Source organism: Myiozetetes cayanensis, unplaced genomic scaffold (genome assembly GCF_022539395.1).
Source record: "Myiozetetes cayanensis isolate MyiCay16 unplaced genomic scaffold, myiCay2020 scf3, whole genome shotgun sequence".
Taxonomy (NCBI): Eukaryota; Metazoa; Chordata; class Aves; order Passeriformes; family Tyrannidae; genus Myiozetetes; species Myiozetetes cayanensis.
This window is the reverse complement of record NW_026087521.1, coordinates 38,670,356-38,684,072: the sequence shown is the minus strand read 5'-3', so window position 1 is coordinate 38,684,072 and position 13,717 is coordinate 38,670,356. Positions and strand designations below refer to the sequence as shown.

The 13,717-nt window shown below is 35.9% G+C and overlaps 2 protein-coding genes across 13 annotated transcripts in view; one reads left to right on the top strand and one right to left on the bottom strand.

Annotated features, from left to right (window-relative positions):
• Positions 1-13,717, bottom strand: part of NAV3 (neuron navigator 3) — a 514,063-nt gene that overhangs the window by 63,362 nt on the left and 436,984 nt on the right. For all 12 annotated transcript variants that reach the window (XM_050324425.1, XM_050324431.1, XM_050324426.1 and 9 more), the window contains one exon: positions 2,026-2,164. In XM_050324425.1, coding sequence (XP_050180382.1) covers positions 2,026-2,164 — 139 coding nt within the window. The remainder of the gene's footprint in view (positions 1-2,025; positions 2,165-13,717) is intronic.
• The window catches only part of PPP1R12A (protein phosphatase 1 regulatory subunit 12A), a 1,052,766-nt gene that overhangs the window by 827,176 nt on the left and 211,873 nt on the right, over positions 1-13,717 (top strand). The window lies entirely within an intron of this gene.

Sequence of the window (13,717 nt, the reverse complement as noted above, 5' to 3'; positions counted from 1 at the left end):
TTCATATGTGCTTTGGAGAAGCTAGCACACATTTTGGGTAAGGATTAATGGAAAAAAAAGCCCAAGCAAACATCTACAAAAAATATTGCAGGGTCTTCAGAAGAGAGTTTTCATTACAGTTATTGTTACAATATGTGTAACATGTAACAACATGCTCCTAAAACTTTTCTGACAAATGGCTGTAAACACATAATTATATATCTTTAAAGAAAACTTCATCATTTCCAAAAGATAGCAAATACAATACTTTCTAACACCAACACTCTCTTCACCATTATGGTGACTAATCCTCTTTTAATAAGAAAACAGCAACAAAATATGCAATTTCTGCCTCAGGCTATAGCCAGCTCTCACTGTTCCAGACACTTAAAAAGACAGAGATCTCTGTGTTGCATGAGTATGTCTTACACCTGGAAAACAGCTGGCAAAATACATATTCTGTTCATCTCAGCTTCTCACTGAGATTGCCAGCTATCATGGAGTACAGTGAGTTCTGGTTAATTGTCCTAGTGAAGGCATACTTGATAAAAGTCTGTTCCTAGTCTTCATAACATAAAGCAACTCTGGAATAAAAGTAAAATTTGAATATGTATGGCATCTTTGTCTATCACTGAACAACCTGCAAATAGAAGAGAGGCTTATAGAGCAGCTAGAACATGAGATGACTCCAAAAAACCTACAAAGAGTTAAATAGTCAGGCTGAGATTTCCCAAAGCTGATGATGATGCATTGGAACAAGTAAGCCAGAACTAGCCAGCCATCAGTGTTGATGTGAAAGGGAAGAGTCTGATCTCCAGTTAGTAACCATGGAAGACCCTGATGGGGTGGGAAAGGCCTGAAGAATGCTGGTATTTCTATGAATATCTTTGCAAGACTACAACATTGGTATGATACCTGTCCTGCTGGAGATTAAAGTAATTTTCATTTCAAAAGTAACTATATTTCCTTATTGTCTGGGGGAATGACAAATACGTATTTTTCTCCTGCTCACAAAGTCTGCTACAATGTATGTCTACAAAACAGATCTCTGAATTGCAGACATTGGCTGCCTGCAGAGGACTAAATGGAATCAGAAGTGTCAGCCTTGAGTCCTGAATATTTGACATCAAATCACTGGAGGCAACCACTCTTCTCCTGTGCTGAGTGTTCAGCCTTGAAGTTCCCTGCCTGTAAACAGGAGATGACATGGCAAAGAATACTTTTGTGCTGGGACAAACTTTTCTGATTTTATTTCTTTTTTGGGGGAAACCAAGTCCTGCTAGCATTCTGTATTGTCTTTTTCCTTACTTGCAATTTTGAGGGGAGCTGCAAAAAAGTGCCGAGATACCTGGCACAAGATCTTTACATATACACACACGTACACACACACACACACATGTATTATGTGTATAGTTTGTGGCTGTGTGCTACTTAGAACTCTATTTTGATACTATGCATTGTCAGCTTGCATTGACACTTTCATTCCTGGACCTAGTCAGTGAGAAGAGAAGCTCTACCTTCTGTGGGTTTCTCTGGGAGGATAGGACAGTCTATATATTTCTTCCTTGGTATGTTTCAGCTCATAAAAGACAAAAACATATCTTATTTTAAATTGTGTTATCTGTTGAAAGACATACTCCAAAGGAGTTGAAGTTAGTAGAAATCTACCCATCACAGATCCAGTCACACTGTGGGTTTTTTGTGTTAGGACACAGCAGGAGCTGGGCAGTTCCTGAGGCTGGGATCAGTGGAGGCTCCCCAGGGTGGGCTGAGCAGGGTTTTGCCAGCGAGCACCTTCAGCAGTGGTGTGTGTCCTGAGAGCAGGGAATTTGAGATGCCAGACCACAGCTCAAGGTTGTGTCAGTGGGATCCATGGGCTTCTGGCACGCAAGTGTAATAGAGGACTTTATAAAATACAAATATTTCATTTGTTTCAAAGGTATCAATACTAAGCAAAGGCAGCAAAGGCATCAATACTAAACTTTTTCCTTTGTTATCCTGCATGCTTGTGGGGTGTTGCAACAAATGGCATGAAAAGCTACTCACCTGGGCATGAGTGTTCTTCCTTGAAGAGGCTGTTATATTGGAATAAGAGCTGACAGATGAGGTCGTATTCAAATCATCCGTGCTGAGGTTGTCAAGAGTGTCACTGAGGCCACTACTAACTGAGCTGCTGTCATCCCAGCTGCAGAGAAAGGAGCACATATACTTTACATACTGTGTGTCAATAGCCAGAAAGCATCTCAAAATCAATAGATGTGATTACTTATTCTTCAAGAGATTTATCAGAAAGTTTTCAATAATATTTCCTAATGTACAATGAATATTATTTTTCAGACTTTTAAATTAGTGATTCTCTCACAGTCAAGTGTCTGTTTGTTCAATTAATGAAAGATGCAGGTGTCTTTAAAAAAAAGTAACATCAGGTCTAAGTGCAAGTCACTAAAACAGGTTGTTTCATGCTTCATTGCAATCACGTTCCATACACTGGCAGGAAAAGCTATTAAGCCTACCTGGTAATGCTAGCTAAAATATTATAAATAGGTTGGAAAACACCTGATGAATTTCCAGACTACAAAAATTTAAAAGGAGTATCTCTTCTGCAGACTAACTATCAGAAGGAAGCCAGTATTTCCAAAAGTCTTGTCTTCAGTCTTTGTCTAGTGGGTGCAGTGTCATCATTGTACTATTGTCATTCATTGTCCTAGCAAAATAGGGACCCATGAGAATATAGTCACTGGAGTTGACAGAGAAAACATTATACATTTCTCAAGAAACACAGACTGCCAACTCTTCTGCTTTGAGAGACTGAGGCAGAAGATGCAAATGAGAGAAAGGCTACTCTTACAGAAATGTCATTACTAACTTTCACAAAAGCCTTGCTTTTGTATGGAAGGGAGGTTGATCTGTGTTACTCAGACCTATCTCTACAGAATTGCTTCTCTATGGCATTACATTTTGACTTTTACCTTATTGCAACATACAGCATTATACTCCCAGTTTTGCTACATCTCCACCTGTTAAACTTTTTTTGGATTACTGTCAGACCAAAGGTTTGATAAAAAATTGCCTTATCACTTGCGGTGGGATTCATCTCCTATAGTTTTAACTGTATAGAAGTTAGCTATCTCATTTAAGCTATCTAGATGTCCTCTCTAACTAGTATAAAAAGCAGGCTCTTCTAGAAGGTAATTCATCCTGGCTTTAAATGTCTCAGGTTTGTGAGATAAACTGTCCACTGAAGGTGCCTCTTTATGTCTTTTCCTCTCCTAAAGAGGGTTGATAAAGCCTCTTCTAGACATATAACTTCTAGAAAGACAAAGTGCAAACCACAATAGAATGCATAGTATCCTTGCTTTGCTGTAGCCTATATCATGAGCTGCTTTTTAGAAAAAAAAATAAAATCCAATCCCACAGTCAAATTAAAGCTTGGTACTATTACTACTAGTCATTCAAAGTAAACAAGGAAAATATCATGAGTCCTTATTTTACATTTGGAGTTTTGGGAGATAGCACCAGTGACAGTGAACTGCATGGCACAGAATGTGTGCTGATGCACCAGAAGGTTCAGTGCACTAGTCTGGTATCATAGCAACTGCAGCAAGCATTACCTTCCTTTAGCAAAATGTAGAAAATCACATTAGTAAGCCAGCTCAATGACAAGATAAACATATTTCTGAGGGCAAGAGTTTATTATAGAGATGCACTTTCAACCACTGAGTACAATGACTAGAAATAAATATGTCTTCTGTTACATTTACAGGTAATAAACACACAAGTGATTTAATAATGAAATTCTAATATCATACACTACAGGTTGTCCACATTCATCTAAGAACCATCTCTGAAGCACTAGTCATTTATGCTTCCTGTGTTTTTCAGTCTAATGTGATACATAATTTCACTGATGCTAAAAAGTCACCATTCAAATGTTATGTACTACATGAGAATATACCTTTAGAATAGTGTTAAGACTGAGAATATTAAAGATGGATAAAAACATAATAATATTAAATGTGATTATGTTTTAGAAAAGATAATATTCTCTCACTAAAAGATATATTTTAAAAAATAAAAAAACAATCTTAAGCCAGATCCAAAATGAGGTACTTTCAGAAACAACATGATCTTTTTATATATGACTTTCATGTCAACTAATATTTGACCATCAGTTTTCTGAGTCTATCTAAGATCCTGGGGACCAAGATCAACCTTTCATCCTGTTTCTCCATATATGTTTGTTATTCTATTCTATTTTAATATTTGATACTTAATCTTGTGCGCCTGTTTCTCTGTAAGAAGACTCACATTTTCTAAACTCTGAAATAGTTCAGGTGATTCATTAAATATAACTGTATTCTCTACAACTGAAGTTTTCAGGCAAAAATTACTATGATTGTGTTTCCTTTCTATCATGGCTTCTCTGGTGTTTCACATTCATCACACCTCACTCATCAGTGGATTATTAGTGGGTTCTGGGAATTCTCATGGCCATCTTGTAAGATATACGGAAGATTATTTTGACACCTCCACTTCTGACCTTTCAGAGTCATCACTATATTTGTCTGGGGTTTTTTTCTCTTATGATAGATTCTCAAGAAGTTTTCTAAATTTGGGGGCTTTCATACAGCAAAATTTTTTGCTAAAATTCAGTATGGCTATAAAAACCAGAAATATCCAAACCCTCTTTCCTTCTGGCATATTTCTAAGGACTGTTAGAGAAACTGATTCCAACTGGAATCAATGCTTTGTAGTAGCCTTTTGAAAAGATGTAATAAAAACTGAAAACTCCAACGGAACAGACCATATCAGCCACCCTTTTGGCAATGAAGATTGTTGTTTGTACTTATTTTAGTGCATTGTCCAGAGTTGTTTTAACTTGCTTATGCAGCAAAATTTTTTATTTCAGTACTCACTGTTTCTACATTTACAGACCTATTTTTTGGATAATGAATATGACTGACTTACAATTTGAAAAAAAATTCTTGATGATTCATATTAATTTATTCTTTAAGCTGGCAAATACATGACAAAAACATCTGGTAAAATTAAATGTGCATCACTTTGAGATTGAAAACCCATTCTGGGGAGTCTGCAGCAAACTATAATTCTGTTCCTCCTACCTCTCAACAAAACAATATTCACTGTCAAACTGCAGCTAAGGGACTTAATATAGTCTTTTAATATACTGGCTAAGATTCATCTTTCATTTTCATTTTATCTTTCATTTACTTTTCTCTTTTTTACACATCCTACAGAGTCTAGGACAGGTTTGGTTAGTACTTCTGCCTATTAATGCCTGACACCACTTTGCTTTGAAAAAACACATTTTAACTACATACAGGTTTAGCAAAATCTGATTTTCTTTTTGTTTTGTGTCAGCCTTGTGGTTGATTTCTTTAAAAGAAAATGTCAGCAAATGCTGTTGAGTTTTCTGGGAGACTAAGGCTAAGAGAAGAGTGCCTTGTTTAAACAAGTTCTGGCAACCTTTTCTTTGGGAAACTTCTGAATCCTCAAGAGGATCTATAGAAGAACCTTGATATCTAGCAAGCCATAATCTGCACATTAAGGATATGCATTTTGCTATTTCTAAGAGAAATTATTTTAAATCTGGATAATTCATAATTCTCTTCAAAATCACTGCTTGCATATGCCTGAGATTTTTTTTCAGCAGCTTGACTCATTATGCTTTGTCTGGGTTCAAATCACCAGACAACAAACAAACAGCCCAGTAGTCACTACTCTCACGGTGAATATATATAACACCACAGGTTTTGATAACACAACCATATAGTATTTTTTCTCTAGAAACGCTTCATTAATTTAGTACTTGTAAGATGTCTGCTTTAGGGATGAATCTGAATTTTGCGTTAAAGCAAGATGCTTTCTGTAATTTTTCAAATAAGTTGAAAGTTCTGTAACAAAAGGAATTACATGAAGCATGATTGAAGCCTCTGGTGTATGAAACTTCCTGCAACCTGTAAGATAGTAGGTGACTGCTTTAGCATTTTTTAATAAGTTGGACACCAATAAAGAGCTTCTAGTTTCCTTCAGAGCTTAGCATTTGACTTGCAAAGATATAATGCATGGAAATGCATGCTTTGAACCTAAAATTAGCTGCAGTGATATCTCAAAATTTAGGTTACCATTAACTCAAATTGCATGTCAAAAACAAGAAGGTCTTTTTTGGACTTAATATTCCTGTACCTCAGCTTTACATCTCTAAAATGGACACAATACATGCATAAATGAGTTTGAAAAAAAGACTCTGGGGATATACTAGAAAGCATCTTAAAGGCAAAAAATTTCAAATGGCAGATGATAAATGAGTGGCTATTATTATGATAAATAAAAAAGAATATACAGAATGTCAGATTAACTGCTTTAAAACTGAGTACTCTCAATCTACACATTATAAAAAATAAGGAATCTAGAGACTGGGGATGTTGTTTAGCAGCCATGATTGTCCAAAGATGATTGTCCAAAAATATATGTGCACAAGAAATCTGACTTAAGGTTACAAAGGCCACCCTTTTGTTACTTCTGAGTGCTTTTGCAACCTCATGAAGTTCTGTTCACACAACATGAGTAACACTCAGCTTTATCTTTGTAATTCTGATCCTTCCATCACTTTAGTTGTACACCGGACTGAATCTGAGCAGGGGAGCTGTACAGCAATAGAAATGCCCCTCTACCTTGGGTGCTAGGACAAGTGTCCCAATCATGTGATAGGTATCAAAGGGTGGCTTCTCTCCCATACTCTGGTTAGACTGATGGTCACTATGCTACAGCCTTCATCCAGAAACACACCTCATGCTCTCTGACTTTGCCCAGTAGTAATACTTCTGCTGGAGAAGACTTCCACATTGTCCATAATTAGGAAGGTGGCTATGAATATTGTACACATCCCAGAGTTCCACAAATTGCTCCAAATGCTTCAAGCAAAGTTTTGACTCCTTGATCATATCAAATACTCCACACAGTTGAGAAATGCAGAACTTGCTATCTACACAATTGGTTAGTTTCCACTGTCACTCTTTGTCTTGCTTTCATTAGTGCGTACTTGTACTGAATAGATCTCATAATAATCCTCTCATTGACCTCCATAGTTATTTTGGAAATAGCAAGGTGTCTGAAGTCAAAATACCCAGTACTTAACATCAGTATGTAGAGCTGAACAAAGATTATAAACACATCCCTTAAACAGAAATATAAGTTGCATTCAGCTGTGCTCATGAAACTTTTTTGTTTGCTTTCTGCAAGTATCTGGTTTTTTCTGAGTTCATATGCTGACATCTATGAACCAAATAAGGAATATTTTATACTAAATAAGACATTATTTCACACAGCAGATAGGTAAGCAATACGGCAAAGTCGCAATTTAACTGTAGCCTACATAATAAAGACCTGTAGAAAATATGCAACACATTTGCCTTGATTTTTGCATGATGACTGAAAATAAAAAATGCACTGCTTTAGGAAAGTGACGAATTCTGAAGGTACATGACAAGAGGAAGTGGTATTGACAATATGTATTAGCTCCACGGATACCTAAAATGTTCTCCTTTCAAAGGATTTGTTTCAGAAAAGTAAAGTAGCCTATTTGCAGACAAGACATGACAGAGCACCCAACCACAATCATTGCTCCTTCCACCCTTCCTGTTTCCATTTCCATCATTTTCCTACAATCCCTTAAACTTGCCAGATCACTGAAGTCTACCATACTGATAAGCTGGGCCAATTTTTGGAATTTGTTTCAACATTGTCAAACTTCATTAATTTTTGAGCACACCTCCAGCCAAAGTGGCCTAAATATGCAAATGAAAAAGCTTTTCACTAGCAGATCATCAGACTTATGACGGCAGCAAGACTCCAATCAATGTGCTATCAAGGATTCTGAAAAATTATGGTTCTTTCCATGCATCTAGCCCCTGGTATGATTTGATGAGTTGATGGCATTTTTTTCTTTCGTTCATTACCCATTTTTGTAAGCAGAAGCAGGATCTACAGCTTTCAAAATAGAAAACAAAATCAAAAGCTTTCCTATGAAAGTATTCATTTAATCAGAACAACTGTTCTATCTAGGAAGGTTTGTAACTGAATGAAAATAGCACTTCATTTGTAACATGCTTTGTATTGCACATGAAGGGCTTTAGACCACAGCAGTAGACACACATCCCTGCGTGTCTTGCCTAGGAACGATAAATCTTTATTCACATTCTTGCTAATTCCACTGGGTGGAGTGGTTTTAGAGGACAAATGAGACAACAGAGATCATGAAAAAAGAATAACACTCAGGGCTGAGCAGCAACTTGACTTCTGAATGTCTGTTTGAGGATCTACAAATCTATACTAAGAGCAGATCAATGGTGAGCTGTGAGGTGTTATCCCTTTGTCCAGCCGCTCTTTGTTTTATGTCAATGAATTCCCAGATGATGCAGGTCTCCCTGTCTCTCTCTTAGAGCCTCTGGATGTCACTAAACAATTTTTCATAGAAACAGTAGAGGTATGAGAAACACCAGCAATTTCTTTGATTATAGTATAACCTCCTTCCATGTTTTCCAAATAAGATGCAAGTACATTAGTCTACTGCAGTGGCTAGGACTGGGACACCCTCAGTTACACTGTATACTTATTTAAATTACCCAACAGTGCACTAAACCCACAAAATCCCTAGATTTAGCCACCTGTGAGGTGAATGGTTACCTGGAGAGTAACACAATTTGTGTCAGTGATGTGCAAGGCATTTACATTAAATGGGAGTGAGGAAATCAAATGTTGGCATTTAATCACCTAGGTAGTTAACAGACAAAGGCAAGTACATCCAAAGAATAAGCAGGAAAGACTGGAGAGATAACAGCAAAGTAAAGGACTTAAACTATACACCCACAGTAGAAAGCTTGAACGTAGTACACCTTTCCTTACTGTATTCATACAAGTTAAACCCTGTAAACGGAAGATAGAACTCCTGGACCATCAGTCAGTGCTTAAGTTAGTTCTACATATGCAAAATCCATAAAACAAGGAATACACTGCAAAATCAGCCTCCCCAACACACTCCATGGAGGTGGACATTGCTTCTCTATAGCACACCAGTAAAGTGAATATTAACATGCTGCTCATGAACATCCCAAGCAGCTCATGAACTCTCCTCTCTGACACCCATATTTCAGGTCATGTCTCAGGAGAGTAAGGCAGGATTCAGCCTAACATAAAGACTTTATAGTTACTCCTCTAATTGACTTTTGAGAACTGAAATGATCTCTTAGCTTATTAAGATGAAACGATGAGAAAATAATTGGACAGTTTTACTTAAAGCAACTCCTCACTAACGTGCCAATATATCAGCTGGCTAAGTTTCTCCTTCAAAGTTCAATTCCACATAAATTAATCCCTTTTAAATCTCCTACTGTGATCTCAACTGCTCATTATTCATGAAACAGCTACACTGACCCTTCACAGGCAGATTCGAGATGGCACAGAGTTCATAAAATCAATACTTTGCTTCATTCCACAGACTGTGAGAGCCAAAGTCCAGGTCCTGAATCAAACCAGAAACTTGCAGGAGCTATAAATTTCATTATAGTTATTCTATGCTCATACCTAAATGAAAACATAGCCAGTTCAATGCCTAGTTTACCACTTTTTACTCAGTAAGTGTAATGCATTACCTGTCACACCCAAACAAGGCAACCTCTGAAGTATTAATCCTGAATTACTTTGAAGTCACAGATAGAAAATCATGATAGAAAATCATGTACATTTCAAAATGTATGCATTCAGCATATTCTAAGGAAAATTGCTTACAATTATAAAGAATAGAAATGCATTCATGCATCTGCTTTCATGCAGTATCACTTTGGAAGAATTTTTTATTTCACACTGGAAATTTTTTTATAAGATGATCCAATTAGAAAATTATATTCTACTACAGAAATTACTGCTAGCTCAAGAGCACAATTAGAGCAAAATGCATTTTTGCAAGGTCAGTGAATTTCCATATTCTTCCAAGCTTTAAGAAATAATTTAGTTCTAGTGCCTGCAGGGATAAAAAAATGAATTGATGGAAGATTTACATTCCTTGAGATAATTATACATACCTTTTAAAACTGCATACCCACATCTCAGGTTCTGAATAAGAACCCCTTCTAGTTTCCCCTTATTTCTGAACACAACACTTAATCTGATGTGATAGGGACAGCAGAAAGTCATTAACTAGCTCTAAATTCATAACAGAATGTATCAACAATCACAAGAAATTTTGCAAAATGGAATTTAGGCAAGTGTTACTTGAATAAAACTATAAATATCCTAAAAGGAAGATATTTTATTTCTGTAAAGTACAGGGGTTTTTTTAGATGAGGCAGACACACAGCATCTATATTTAATTATATTTTAAACATTCGATGTAAGGAAGTAAAGCAAGATGTAAGGAAGTAATTCCATCAAGAGCTGTTGACAATATCATAACAAGCCAAGAGAAAATCTTTTGGTGGAATTATCTTCCTGCTGCTGGTTGTTAAATTTTCTACACACTGGATCCAAGAGATGTTTAATTTTTTCAAATGCAGACTCAGACAAGTAATGCCTTGTTACCTCATCACTTTAAGAAGTAAAAATTTCATTCTTCACTTTGTATATGGCCAATTCACATCCCAAAAAGTGAAAAGAGAAATGAGGTCCCACAAGCATAAAGAAATATGTCATGGTATCCACATTTGTATTTGAAGGAAAATAATATTGAAACCAGAACCATAAACACCCTGAGATAAGCAGAATTTCCAATTCACCTTTGAAAACTGTCAGACAAGAGCTTCAGCTGGGAGGGAGGTATTGAAATATCAAATCTTTTTACTCAACCTTGTTATAATACATTAAGAAACCAAACAGATACTCCTGATAAGTGTTCAGAGGAGAACTATTCCCAGTAATTATTTGCCTGATGTCAAAATCCTGATTTACTGGTAACCTCCTCTGTTGTGTACTTTCTCTCACGCTTAAGAATATTTGTTGCCAGAACTATCTGTCCCGTTTTTGCTTCTATGTAGAAGCAGGGATTTATTTTCCCACTTGCAACTGATAAAACTTAATCTGAAAAAAACAGTGTACATGACTATGTTAGCAGAATGATAAGTAAGTCTCTCTTCATTCTGCTCATGATACTCATCCTATAAACCTCCATGAAATAGCAAGATTTAAATACAGCAGTTCTACATAGCTTTGCTGTTGTGGTAAAGCAAGGTTTGGAGTTGGTTTTGTCTTGTGAGCAATATTTGTTACCCCATAGTGTCGTTTGCTTAAGATGGAAAGGTGTGGCAGAGACTAAACCAAAATTATTATATTTAATTTGTAATTTCACTAGGCTTTTTTTTAATCATCCTTTACAATTGTAGGCTGAAAATAACAACATAGGATAGGACACCTCCTATCCTTGTCTCCCTGTGCAGCACTCTGTGATAACCTCACCACAACATGGCATAACATGGTCACAAGGCTGACAGCCTTGCACTGCCTTCCAAGTAGCAAGAAGAGCAGGGGATGCTTCCCTGAACTCGTGAGCGCTGTCAGAAACACAGTGCCTCTGGAAGTGTATGATGAGTTTAATCTGGGAAGTGACTGGAAGCAACAGGCTTCTTCCCACTAACCCCTGTACAAAGTATGTTTTCTATGTAGATCTCAAGATGAGGTGCTGGTTTACTGAGTTTAGCAATAAGTTGTGACTGTGGGAAAAGGTGCTAGTTCAATGCCTAAATGGCTTCTTAATAAAAATTTTCCCCCTTGAAACTCTTTGAAAGCTTGATCCACACAAATATTTTCAGATAACAAGGTAAGCCTTTTACCTGAAGCCTAATAGGATTACTTGCTTGTAGTCACCAACACGATAACAACCTGTCTGGCAAAGGGTAAGTTAAGCAGAACACAAAGCTATATCTTCTCTTGTTTTGTTTGCCAGGATTATCTCTAACACATCTTGCTTCTTTCCCAGATTTTGCTGAGTAAAGGCCTAAGTCTTTCCTGCTTTAGCAGAAAGTAGGAAGGGGCTTTGTCCTACCTGTAACATGACCTGATTTTTAGCATAATTTAGTAAGGACTGAAGGCTTCAATACTCATCCTCTCTGTGCATCTGGCCTTCAGGGTCTTGCTCATCACCACTGACTGTGTAAAACTGATGGCTGATTTTAATAAAACTTTGCAGAAAACATAAGGCTCAAAAAATCATATTTCATAAATCTCAAGCAAATACACAGCCATATAAAGAGAGAGGTAAAGCAGAAGTATCTCTGAGAGGAAATGTGCAATATGAATTAAATATATCAGACATTCAAGACTTTAAATAAAATCAGACTGCTTAAAAAAAGGCCAAAAAAGTTTAATGCAGTTTAGGTATATCTTTATTCTCTTTTTAATAAATAAGTTCATGGAACATTTTTATTCAAGCTTGAGAATTGGAGATTTTATGATTTTTAATTCCTTCTAGCCTGTTCACCTATGAAGGTCAGGTTGCTGAGTTAGGAAATCCATGTTAGAAAACATGGATTTCAGGACCAAAGTTATTTGCAGAGACTATCCAAGCATTTATTTGATATTTGATATTTTTTATAATTCCTCAAATGTTCAACATTTTCTTGCTTTACATTACAGAGCTAACTTGGTGTTTAGGTTATTGACATTGTAAATTCTGTTTGAAGGGTTTAATGTTATCTTTAATCCTAACCTGTGTCAGGCTTTTGCAGCAAAACTAAATGCTATTCCTTTGCACCTTATGTAATGTTGCTGCTTTTCATATGGTCATTAACAGCAATCATTGATAGTAATTTAACTGTGCTCAGAGATCCCAATTGTCATTGATGCCAGAAATTTTCAAACATATTTGTTATTCCATATTCCAGTGGGACCCAATCTTTGTTGGTCCCAAAATCTCTTAAAAAGTCACTGTGCTATGTGTTTATCATCTTGCCAGTGATGGTAAGAGCTCACTTAAGGAACTATTTACTTGAGGTTTCAACTTAATTCTTACACAACTTTTAGAAGTCTGGAGAAGAGAGGTGTTGTAGGAGTAAGTTGTAGGTAGGATAAATTGCTTGGGTTTCTGGACTATGACAGGGCAAACTATGATGAAGCTTTGTGTATATAAAGCTAGATGGAAATTTTCAAATAAAATATATTTGACAATATACTAAATTTTTAATAGAAAATGAAATATCTTGCAATATTAAAAAATAATTATTTGCTCAAAAACTGGAATAACTTAGGAACTAAATTTTAAATTTCAGTCAATATATACTTACATTGTCAATAACAGTCAGAAGTAACTTCCTTGCACTGAGAAAACAGGTGTAATAGGACACTACACATGTTCTTTCTTGTATCTTAATTTTCAGATGTTTTAATTTAATTTATTTGATACTTCAAATCATTGTGGAAAACTCTACTTAATACTGAACAAAACTACCTTTTTCTAAATTGAAGCATCTTCAATGAAATATTATACCACATGCTAGTCATATAAAAAATGCATAGATAATAATAAAAGATAACATAAAATGGAAACAAAATTTAAAAAGATAATTTCTTTTTTCTTAAATACAACAAATTCAAATTTCTCTTGTGAAAACTAAAAAAAAAAAAAAAATTCACTCATAATTTAATGCAAAACCACAGCCAAAATATGAGAAATTCCTATCAAAAGGAATGACATATTCTGACCAAGTCTGTAAAGATATACAATGAAAAACAA